Consider the following 12,738-nt stretch of genomic DNA (forward strand, 5'->3'; position numbering starts at 1 on the left):
TATTTTAATTTACATAATTTACTAAAAGAAAAGACATTTTAATAGTCAATTAGTCTTTTGCCAAAATTGTGACTTTTTAATAGTCAATTAGATTAAAACCATAAAAAAATAAAAAATAAATAAATAAACATCCGAAAGGATCAATTTCGTCCATTAAATGAATAGTTGGAGATGTTTGCCTCAAGATTTAAAGATTAGTGACCATTTATGCCAATTCTCCATAATTCAATAGCTAAAACTTCAGTCAATTATTTCACACCTAATTTCCATTCTGACTTTTGAAAAGTTCGTTCAACGAACGCGTCCTGCCGTCCACCATCCCATTTCAACCTGCCATGGCTTGAATAAATAAATTCAGGGGTTCTGAAGTCCTTCCGCTCAAAAAATAACCCCCAATTGCTTTACAATGGCGGCAGCGCTTGGCTTCGTGACCTCTCTTGCAGTTAATAATTGTAATAATTCTCGGCAAAAGCTGAAAATGGAGTTTTGCAATGCATCCACCCTTCCTGATTCGCCATTTCTTTCTTCGAAAACGAGATTATTTAACAATAATTTGGAGGTAAAAAATTTGATTTCTGAAACGCGGTCTTTAACATCAAATCCTAGATGCGAGGTTGCTTCCGGCTCAGCGAGCAAAGCCATGGCGTCAAGTCTTTCGGCTTTGGAGCTTCTGAAGACATCGGCAGCTGATCGTAAGTGTCATTATCTTCCCTATTAATTTATTGTAGTTTGCGTTTGGATTTTTATTTTGAAAGCACGGGCCCTTTTGTTTCATTTTTGGTGCTTTTGCATGTGCATTGCATAAAGAATAGAATTATCGTGTTTAGCTTTTGTTTGATGCTAAATCTTTGACCTTTTTATCTGTGTAGGATATACTTGCTGATGTTATTCTGATTTTTGAAATAGTTCAAGAAGATTGATCGATCCAGTTGCTTTGATTTGATGTTAAAATTGATAATTATTTAATTTCAGTTTAGCATTTTAATAATAGTTTTGCACAATAATCCCTTGAGGATTATTTAGCAATAGTCTCCATAAGAATGAAAACAAGCTCAGATGGTTGAAAACGCAAGTGGAGATGAATTATGACTTAATTTTCCAAGGCCGGGTATGGACATTAGTCTCACAAGTTAGGAGGAAGGTTCGTGCAAAAAGGATCCAGAACTGGACGAAATTTCCTTGACAAGAGCTTCTTTTATGTTGATTACTCAAAAGAATTTTCGGCAAATAAATTTTGAGCGTAGCCGCACAAAAATTGTGGAAAAACTAAACAAGAATGAAAACATAGCCACCTTATGGAATAAATACTGCAAAATAGTGACATATAAGTAAATAACTCTGTGGATTAGGATTCATTTAGTTAGTTTCGACCCTGTTGGCCACTTGTATAATTCTCTTATTATTTCGTTCTGTTTTATGAAAAGCGAGATGTAAGATTGTGCCAGCTTCTTTCTTTACCAGTAACTGGTTTTGATTTATTGGATGTTGCTGCTCAAGTCTTGGAAGAAACAAAAAATATACTTAACTACATCAAATTTTTGTGATTCTCTAAATGCTTGTTAGATAAGTTATTAAATTACTAAATATTTTATGAATGATCTAAATATTCGTGATTTTTATTCTCAGGATATATGAAGGAAACTAGCAGTATTGTGGTTGTAGGGCTTAACTTCCATACTGCTCCAATTGAGATACGTGAAAAGCTTTCTATTCCAGAAGCACAGTGGTCTCAAGCGATTGGTGAATTATGTGCTTTGAATCATATAGAGGAAGCTGCTGTTCTTAGCACTTGCAACAGAATGGAAATCTATGTTGTGGCTCTGTCTCAGCACCGAGGGGTTAAAGAAGTGACTGAATGGATGTCTAAGGTACCAGTATGCTTCTTTTCATACGCAAACTATTTCTTTTTATAACCTCTGAGGAGAAGATTGCTTTAACTGCTGCACCTTCCATCACTCATAAACATAAACATAACTTAGAAAGTCACCAAAGGGTTTTACGAATTAACTAACATAACTTAGAAAGTCACCAAAGGGTTTTACGAATTAACTTCTAATTGATAATGTCCAAGTTTGACTTGAAAATCTACGCAGATTGATTTTTTGGTTTAGGTTTAATCATGATCTCTCTGTTGTAGAAGGTAAATGAGAATAGAATGTTTGAAAAATAATCTTAATGGCCAAACGGTCCGTGCCGTTGCAAATGATTTGTCTAGAAAGATTCTACTGTTGGCATACTTTTTGGTCATGTTATTTCTTACATCAGCTTTGATTGCTGCCAATTGGGTTCACTAAGATGCTACAAGATAAATAGCCCAGTAGAACTAACCAAGAATACTTTAATGATATATAAGTTGCTCTTGTAGACCTCTTTCCCCATATCATATTCATCTCTGGAATTCAGTAAACAAGAGTTCTAAGTTTTGTCTTTACATACATGAATAAATGAATGGTATTTGAGTTTGTATATCTGTTTATTGTAGATAAGTGATGTACCAGTTCCAGACATTTGCCGATACAGATTTTTGATGTATAATAAAGATGCCACTCAGCACTTATTTGAAGTATCCGCTGGGCTCAATTCCCTTATTGTAGGAGAAGGTCAGATTCTTTCTCAGGTAAAACAAGTTGTTAAAACTGGTCAAGGCGTCCCTGGCTTTGACCGGAAAATTAGTGGGCTGTTTAAGCATGCAATCACAGTTGGAAAGCGTGTGAGAACCGAGACTAGTATTTCCACAGGGTCGGTGTCTGTCAGTTCAGCTGCTGTTGAGCTTGCTTTAATGAAACTTCCAGAATCTTCTCATGCTACAGCTAGAATGTTGGTCGTTGGAGCTGGTAAGATGGGGAAACTTGTGATCAAACACTTGGCGGCAAAAGGGTGCACAAAAATAGTGGTTGCTAACAGAACTCAGGACAACGTTGCTGCTATCCAAGAAGAGCTCAAGGATGTTGAAATAGCTTACAAACCTCTCTCCGAAATCTTGGCATGCGCTGCTGAAGCAGATGTTGTTTTCACCAGCACTGCTTCAGAAACTGTGCTTTTTACCAAAGAGGGAGTTCAGACACTGCCCCCGGTGAGCTCTGAAGTTGGAGGACGGAGGTTATTTGTTGACATTTCTGTTCCTCGAAACGTGGGATCGTGCGTTTCAGATCTTGAAAATACTCAAGTTTACAACGTGGATGATTTGAAGGAAGTTGTGGCCAGCAACAAGGAGGACCGGCTGCGAAAAGCAATGGAAGCTCAGGTAATCATTGAGGACGAAGTGAAAGAGTTTGAAGCCTGGAAGGACTCCCTTGAGACTGTTCCAACCATCAAGAAGCTTAGAGGATATGCAGAAAGAATTAGGGCGTCCGAGCTTGAAAAGTGTTTGTCAAAAATGGGTGATGATCTTCCAAAGAACCAAAAGAAAGCTATTTACGATCTTAGTGTAGGAATCGTGAATAAACTACTTCATGGCCCAATGCAACATTTGCGATGTGATGGCTCAGAAAACCGGAGTCTAAGTGAGATACTGGAAAATATGCACGCACTTAACAGAATATTCAACCTTGATACAGAGATCTCTGTATTGGAGCAGAAGATTCGAGCCAAGATTGAACAGAATCAGAAGTGAGTTTTTTTAATCTATTCTCTTTGTAACGATTTTTTATTCTTTGTTTGGAAGGAAAATTCCTCCATCGAGCGAATTATTCTCATTTGAGTATTGTTGTATTCTTTGGAGCCTCTTTTGACATTTACAAGTCACTGGTGTATATGTAGGAACCCGAGAGCTTAGCAACCTTGGGTAATATTTATAGTCAAAATTTTGCATATATTTTTCTATGTCGACAATAAGTTAAACTAAATGGGTTCTATATCCATATGCTTACATTATTGAAGTTATGAAAAAACTCCATATCTAAAAGATTAAATATGATCCATTTCAAAATTAAGAAACAATGTTTAAAATTTCAAAAATTAGATATTAAATATATTAAGGTGACAATTTTATACAATTTGGTAACAAATTATCGAATTAATTGATCACAAATCAAAAAAATTTATAGGGCACAAATTACTTTTTGGCTACAAAAAAATAAAATAAAAAAATAAAAAAGTTAAGGTCACAATTTATGTATCAGTCACAAAATCACAAATTTTAACCGTCAAAAATTATCAAATTAATTAATCATAAGTAATTTCTCCATCTTAATTTCATAAATTGTGAGTCATAAATTCATAATAACATTTTGTAGCTCACATTTTATTTATTGGTCACAATTGACAAAATAATTGATCACAAACACCCCTATCACACCCAACTCCCACCCACGACACCGAACCACTGCAACAACCACCACCAACATCACCAAGACCTCACCAAACAACACAACCTCCACCACACACTATAGCAATGCTAAACCATCACTACAACAACCACAATGGAGCCACACACCACCACCACCACCACCAAATTTCTCCACTGTAGCGACGAAGACACCTCTACATAGCAACGAAGACTACAAGAGCATCACTCACACCGCTGCTAGAGGAGGCTGCACAATGGTAAAGATAGAGGCACCGCTACACTGCGGCATCATATTAGTCACAGTGTCACTTCGCAGCAATGCTAGATACTTCAGGATGATGGTGTCGTGTAGCGGCTTCACAGTGACACTGTTTACTTCAAAGCGTCGCCACTATTGTGGCAATGTTATGACCATTATCGATGGTGGCGATGGTATCTACGGTGATGATTTGTGGTAGAGAGAATATAGATAGAGAGAAGGAAGAAAGTAGAGAGAGAAAGATAAGGAAAAAATGATTATAGTTTGGAAATGAAATTGTAAATATGTAGATTAAATGTAACTTTAAAATATTTTTATTAATATTCAAAAGATCATCTGATTTTTGAACCAAAAAAAAAAAAAACTTTAAATTCATCTTGTTCTTTTTAATACGAGTATAGTTATGAATTTAGTACTCATATATTTGTCTGTTATAAAATATTTTTTTCTCCCTAAGAGCATAATTAAATAAAATTTAGTGTAAATTATGTTTTTACTCTTAAAGAGTAAATTCTTATATAATTCATTATCTATATAATAATATGTTATTACTTATGAAGAGTGTAATATTATTTTCAATATTCCAAAAAAATATTTAATTAATTATCTCATTCTTGTTCTTTTTAATACGAGTATAGTTATGAATTTAGTACTCGTACATCTGTCTATTATAAAATATTTTTTCTCCTGAAGAGCATAATTAAATAAAATCTAACGCAAGATATATTTTTACTATTAAAGAGTAAATTCTTATATAATTCATTCTTCTAAATAATAATATCTTATTGCTTTTTAAAAGCGTAACATTATTTTCAATATTCCAGAAAAATATTAATTTATTGCACTTGAAGAAGAAATAATTAAATATGACGTGCTCTCGGAGTAGCACATATCTCGAGTAATATATATCTCATTGTGTTTCTAAAAAAACGCAAATTAAACAACTCAATATTGGTTGTAATTTTTAAAGGAAACTATTTTTCTATATTATTAATATTCAAGAAGAATATTAATTTATCGCTCTTGAAAAGCATTAATTATAATTTTCAGTATTCAAGAAGAATATTGACACATTGCTCTTGAAGAAGCAATAATTAAAGATAATATATTCTTGAAGTAACACATTTTTGAAAAATATATTATTTTGGATTCATGTTTATCCCTGAAGCAAAGCATATAACTTATGTCATGTGGATATTGATCATTATATGATTATATAGCCCTCGTTTGGCTCCCATTCTTGCTAAATTTTAATGGTTGAAATAGTATTTTTTTTGAAAAATGTATTGTTGAAAAAGAATGAAAAGTTTTTTATTTAGTGTAATATTATTTTATGAAAGATTGTGTGATTGAAAATAAGAGAGAGAAAAAGAATGAGAGGGAGAATGGGGGCCCAACGGTGGCATAATGTTTAATCATATTTTTTGAAATTAAATAATTGAATTATATCTTGTATTAAATCAAAAGTACGATTTGACTTTATTATTTGGCATGATCAATTTGACCATCGTTGGATTAACAATGATATGAAATTAAAAATTCAAATGGATATTCAATGAAAAACCATAAGATTTTTGAATCTAATGAAATCATATATTATGCGTGTTCTCTTTTGTCAAAATTTTCCATTAACTATTACTAGTTAAAATGGGGATCGAATCCCCTATATTTTTGAAAATTAATCAGAATGATAAATTGGGCTCCATAATTCTCCACGTTAACCGTCTAAATATTATTTGCATCTAATATATTTAATACATATACTAGTTGATTACATGGTGTTCGCAACCTGAAATTTACAAAATTACTTCCCAAATTTAAAATCGTGAGCCTAATTTTCAAAGTATACAATCAAAGCAGTGTCTTATTATTGCTAATGATTTTAAATATTAACATTTTAATAAGTATTAATTGGGATGTCGATAAATGATTTAATAATATTATTTTGTTAAACTTCCCCAATTAATTGAGAACAAAATTCTTTCCAATTTTGTGGGAATGCTATTATGCATCATGCCAATATCACAGTTCTCTCCGTTTATAATTAGCTTATGATTAGAGCCGAATTGCTTTATCAAATTATTTGATAATGCAATTAATTCACCACAATGCAATAAGATGAAAAATAAATGCTTAGAAGAAATTTGAAGTTTTAACCCTTTATATCAAATGGGTGATATTCAATAATGCGATTTACTGATTGTCAATTTTGATTGAACAATTCTCTCAACATCAGGGGAGGAATTAAGAAACTGAAAATAATGTACAAATGCTTCATTATATAAATCCCTGTAAAAAATAATGAAAATCAGAAGTTTGAAAGATAATATATTTAAATGCATTTACTTATCAAAGATATCAACAATATCTCATACAAAGCTTTAAATACCCCAATATGAATTGATGTCATAGAATGACAATTCATTAGCATTATATTTGATATATATATGGTACACTTGAAGTATGATGATATTCGATTCTAATATAAAAACCTCCAAATGAAGATGGAGCAATTAACAAATATGGTTCAATTAGGGAGGCATATACTCTTGATGAGTATTTAGACATCACAAAGAAGAGGTTCAGGTATCTGTTGTGTTGAAAATTGAGATATATCAATAAGTTATATTATTATAGAATAAAAAAAATCGTTGAAAATACTTTTACACATGATGTACTGCATCATATTATGAATATCAGGGCTATCGAAATAAATTTGTCATTAATCGAAGTAATGATTGGTCAAATGAAACGATATGATCATACTGAATTAAATTTACTAGGGAAACCTGAAGTTTTTGAATCCATATCCTAAACACCTAAAGGTATACACTTATGTGAAATGAAAAGGAAAAAAGCAAAGTCGTAATATGAAATATACAGCTCTTTACATAATAATTGTCGTGAAAACTTGTATAAATAGATAAGTTATCATGTAGTAGATGTAATTACAAGTCTCTATTTCATTAGCGTGACAATACATGAAATTTGATGCGCATGTAATAAATATGATTATAGACAATTTATCTTATATAGTTTTGATACTATCATGGAAGAATTTAATATACATGAAGTATAATTCAATTAATATTGTATGAGGGAGAGTAAATATGTGTTGTACTCTTTTCCCTTGACCAATGTTTTATCCCATTAGGTTTTTCAGGCAACTTTTGTAGCGTATTCAAAAGAAAAATGTAATCTTTTCCTTTATTAGGATTTTTTCCACATGATTTTTCCTAATATAGTTTTAACGATGCATATTCTTTATACAATAATTTCATTAAACTACAATACATTTACCCTCAAAAGTATGCTTTTATATGTACGAGACTCTCGAAAGATGTTGGAGTTATTTTTCGAATCATCATGTTCCTACGGTCATTAAATATTGATAAATATCTCGTGAAGACAAGCTATTTGAAAACTATGCAAGACAACATAAGACATATTTCACTAGAAGCTGTAATATTAAAGACATTGATGTACGAAACATGAATGATTTGATATAAGAATTGAAATCAGGGGAAGTAGTTATACTCTTTTTTCTTCGATCAAATTTTGTCCCACTGAATTTTCTTGACAAGATTGTAATGACACAGTATTTTATTACTCTAAATTATTTGTACTCTTTTTCATTTGTTGGCATTTTGTCTCATCTGGTTTTTTACCAAACAATGTATCAATGATATAGTTATTGTGTGAATAATCATCAGAGAGAGTGTGTGTAAAATAATGAGATAATTATTGCTCATTATTTAGTGTTATCATAATATATAAATAAATCTTACATAGGCTAAAAGATTTATTTCATTCCAATAGTAATTTTTATTTTAAACCCTATACATACGAGTTTTGATTCTCGATAAAATACACAATTGAGTTTTGACTCTTATATTCTCCTTTTTTTTCACTTTTTTATTACAAAATCTGATTTTTGAATTGGGTCTTTTAAAACTTTTGATAGGTGTAATTTTCAGTTGAATATATCATTTAAAGATGACAAATGGATTGGTGGTCATTTTTTTCTTGCTTTAGGTTGAAAATACAATTTTAAATTATGAAATAAATAGAGAAAATTATTTGTTGAGAAATTTTTTAAAAGAATACTACTTTTCTATTTTCTTTACCCCATAAAACAGTACTAGAACGATTGTCACTTAAACTATTAACACAAAGGATAAAGTTATTCAAACAAGTGAAAATGTCAGCAACTCTCTGGCCCTTCTTCTTCTTTTTTTATTTTTATTTTTATTTTATTTATTTTTTAATCTGTTCAATCCCCTATTTTTAAACCTTGTCCCCCAACCCTATTTGTGAAGCAAAGTCCTAACAGAAAACTAATCCAATAATCATTATCTGTCAAATGTTAATAATTAAAAAAAAAAAATTTGTTACCTTTTCGCATTTATTATTTTATTAAATAAATTTCCATATGCAAAATAAAATAAGAAAAAAGAATTTCCCAATAAATAAAGAAAAAATAAAATTATCCACGTGTCAATACTAACTTTCTTCCTACTACTCTTCGCTGTTTCTTCTCTGTTAGTCGCTCAGGTTCCCTCATTTCTAGTTCGCACACAAATTCGACATTTTATTGGTATGTGGTTTAATTATTTTTTCTCTCTATAATTCTGTTTACTTTTTCTGGTTATTTTCATGCTTAAGAAAGGGTTTTTTTAATTGATTTTTAATGTGATCAGATTGCCCTGGTCAGAATTAATCCATTTTATAATTCATGATTGCTTCAAATTATTTGGTTTCTTTCCGTTTCTTGAGATTAATTTTCAATTTTTGAATAATCTGTTTTGTCGGAGAATCAATTTGGGTAATTAGAACGGAAATCATTGTTTAATTATTATCGAGTAATTGGCACATGCTTAATTTAGTTGTGGGTTCTATTATTTGTGCTAACTGTTTCTGCTTCCTCTGCAACCAAAGCAAGAAGGCCATGAAGCTGTGTCATAGTTTAAGTGAAAAGAATTTTAAATATACTTTGATCGAATTTTAATTTGAATCTTTGTGTATTTTCAGTATCAACGATTTTGTAAATTGTTAATGTAACGAGCTTTGAATGGACGACGTGCATAATATAATCCGACTTAGATTTCCATTGTTGATGAAATTCTGTGTGTTATTCTTGGGGGTTGAGATTTTTACATTAAGATATTACCATCCTATCCAATTGAAGATTGTGGAATATTTAATTTCATTTACTTGATTTATTCTAATTATTATTTGGTCGTGGTTATTGTTTATTATAGGTCACGGCCGATCTAGTGCTTTCGCTTTTCAGAAGTTACAATGTTGTCGAGTCTTGATTTATTGTTTTCTTTTAGGTATCTACAATGTGGTGTAGCGTGGCATCAGTTGATCGACTGTTAGTCCTCATGGTTTCTTGGACTTTCTTGGCGCATCTTTGCAGTTGTTTGATTGTGTTTTCTTAACCGTAAAAGTAACGCAGGGGAAGTAGATGTTTCCAATCAAAAGGCGATTTGGAACACATATGGGATCGAGGAAGAAATGCAAATCCCTAAACATGAATGAGATAATGACTTAATAATTCATAGTTATAATTTATGTTTCATACTTCATCCTATTTTGCGAGTCTATTGGCCGGTTAGGAATCTTCTTAGGGTGTAAAACCTACATGTGCTACCATTGATTGTCAAAATATGAAATTTTTAGTTGTTTTCTGATTATCTGAGTATAAATTGCTGTCATGTGTTGAGTAATCACTGTATAACGAGGCATAGTTTGTGTTTGGATCTCAAGCCTGCACTGCTTTGATTTTCTCACAAATTATAATTTTGTGGTTCGGGAAGTATCTTAAACTAAATCAGGGTTTAGAACAAAGCTTGATCTGTAATTTTGGAATTGAAGTTGTCCCCTCACAATGGTAAACTCATTTTTAAGCTTTTTATATTTTTTTTGCAGAAACTAGAAAAGGGCTGGGGAATGGAGCTTAGTAATATAGAAGATTCATTTGAGAGAGTTGCAAAAAAGCAAAAGTTGTCGTCTTCCAAATCCAAAGAGATAATCGACCAGGTCATCTGTGAAATTGAACAGGCATTGGCAAGTATGCGATCAGATCATGACCCTACTATTTATGTTGATCAGAAATCGATACTCACTGAACTCAAAACCAAGCTTGCAGTGATTGGCCCAATCGGTCACTCAGAGGGATCACAGAGAGAGCTGAATATAAGTCTCAGCAAGCATGTAAAAGTCCTTGAGCAAACATGGAATCCTGATATATCGAAGGCATATAGAAATGTCGATTTTGATACTCATATTGTAAACCAGATCATCATCAATCACTTTTGCCGTGAAAGTGAATTCGGTATCGTAGACTGCTTAATAAACGAGGCCAGTGAACCGGATGGCGTTTTAAGCAGATTGCAATTTCAAGAGATGGATGAAATACTCGAGGCTATGAAATCTAGGAATGTTGAACCTGCTTTCACTTGGGTTTCAACAAACCGTGCAAGACTAGATAAGTCTGTTTCAAATCTTGAGCTAAAACTTCACAAGCTGCGGTTTGTTGAGATTTTGCAGAATGGAACCCGAGAAGATGCCATCAGCTATGCCAAAACTTGCCTGTCTCCTTTAGCTTCTCGTCATATGAACGAGATACAGAAGCTTATGAGTAGCATTCTGTGGGCAGGAAAACTTGACAGGTCCCCTTATTCTGATTTGATTGATCCAACACGTTGGGAAAAGTTGTCCAAGGAGCTTTTTCAGCAGTTCTGTAATTTCATGGGGCAATCCTCTCAGAACTCTCTCCGTGTGGTAGTAGCTGCCGCAGTGGAGGGACTGCCAACTCTGTTAAAATTGGCTAAAGTCATGGCTGCAAAGCCAGATGAGTGGCTTGCAATGAAACAATTACCTGTGCCTATAGAGTTAGGTAAGGAATTTCAATTTCATTCCATTTTTGTTTGCCCAGTTAGCAGGGATCAAGGTAGCGAAGATAATCCACCGATGTTGTTACCATGCGGGCACGTTCTTTGCATGCAGTCGATTGTTAAACTTTCAAAGAGCTACACTCGTAACTTCAAGTGTCCGTATTGCCCTGTTTATACTTTGGGTGGTTTGGGTGCACGGTGCAAGCGACTGTACTTCTGACATGATAAAGTTAAGGTCGTCCGATTCCGCCCTTCTTCACTAAGAGATTTTTTGTGTTTCTCAGTATTAGCTCATTGTTACCTGTTGGCTTCTGTAGTAGCGTTATCCAAATTTAGGTTTTATTCCTTCAGTTACGCTTACAATGTATTTCCTTAACTGAATGCCATTGTGGATAAGTGATTCTTTTTTGCATTATGGTTTCTTGATTTGTCATTAGTATGCAATGCCAAATTAGCTTTACTACTATTCTCCTCCTAAAAATATACGAAATGGTATAGACAGATACGAATAATGCAACTCCAAGAAAGAAAAGAGTGAATATTTAACTTAAAAATGTATTTCTCACCCCAATGTAATCTATCAGAAACACTAAATTAGGGAGAAGCAGCACTAATTTGAAGAAAACCCCATCAATTTTCCGAAATTGGGGAAGAATTTGGTAGAAGCCGCCACCTTCAGTGGCTTTTCTTCAACCAAATGTTCATTAACCATTTCTTTAACAGATTTGGCAGACAATGGATGAAAATGGGCACTCCACTCTGTAACAAACCCTTTAGCCAAAACCCATTTTTCCTCTTCATTCATTCTTTCCCATTTCTTCTTCAAATCCTCCGAGTTCAATCCCATGAAATTGCACAATTCCGTGAATAATAACTCCCTGCTTTTCTTCAAGGCTTCTTCTGTTTGTAACATGTTGGTGTTCAATTTGCTGATTTCTAGGTCGAGTTCTACTGCCAGCATATCGTCGCTACTTATTTCTTCGTTGGTGCATGAGATTTTAAGGCTTTTTCGTGGGGTCGAATTGAATTTAATGAAATAGGTGGCGGCGGCGGCGTCGGAGGAGGATAAAGGGAAGGGGTGGGTGTGGAAATTTGTGGGCTGTGGGCGGAGTTTTGCGGAAAGGAGGTGAAACCTTAGAGCCATTTTTGGAGTCGGATTGATGGATTGTATGACTGGGGAAGATTTTGTTTTTTGAATATGGGGAATTTGTGGATTGATAGGGAATGATTTGTGGGTTTTGTGGAGCTTAAGTTTTTGACGGCGATTGTTATGTTGTTCTATCACGGCG

The 12,738-nt window shown here is 33.1% G+C and overlaps 2 protein-coding genes across 3 annotated transcripts; both read left to right on the top strand.

Moving 5' to 3' along the window:
• Positions 1-293: 293 nt before the first annotated feature.
• On the top strand, positions 294-3,822 carry LOC111410189 (glutamyl-tRNA reductase 1, chloroplastic-like). Its single transcript, XM_023040422.1, has 3 exons — positions 294-692; positions 1,627-1,868; positions 2,483-3,822. Exons 1-3 carry the CDS (start codon positions 407-409, stop codon positions 3,611-3,613), a joined length of 1,659 nt encoding a protein of 552 aa, XP_022896190.1. The 5' UTR covers positions 294-406; the 3' UTR covers positions 3,614-3,822.
• Positions 3,823-9,032: 5,210 nt separating this feature from the next.
• Positions 9,033-11,870, top strand: LOC111410190 (protein RMD5 homolog). 2 transcript variants are annotated; one of them, XM_023040423.1, is made up of 2 exons: positions 9,033-9,144; positions 9,884-11,870. In XM_023040423.1, exon 2 carries the CDS (start codon positions 10,503-10,505, stop codon positions 11,667-11,669), a length of 1,167 nt encoding a protein of 388 aa, XP_022896191.1. In that variant the 5' UTR covers positions 9,033-9,144; positions 9,884-10,502; the 3' UTR covers positions 11,670-11,870. The 2 variants fall into 2 exon arrangements, with proteins under 2 accessions (XP_022896191.1, XP_022896192.1); XM_023040424.1 differs by having other exon boundaries at positions 9,035-9,144; positions 10,482-11,870.
• Positions 11,871-12,738: the final 868 nt, after the last annotated feature.

Source organism: Olea europaea, chromosome 15, assembly GCF_002742605.1.
Source record: "Olea europaea var. sylvestris chromosome 15, O_europaea_v1, whole genome shotgun sequence".
In the NCBI taxonomy this organism is placed as follows: Eukaryota; Viridiplantae; Streptophyta; class Magnoliopsida; order Lamiales; family Oleaceae; genus Olea; species Olea europaea.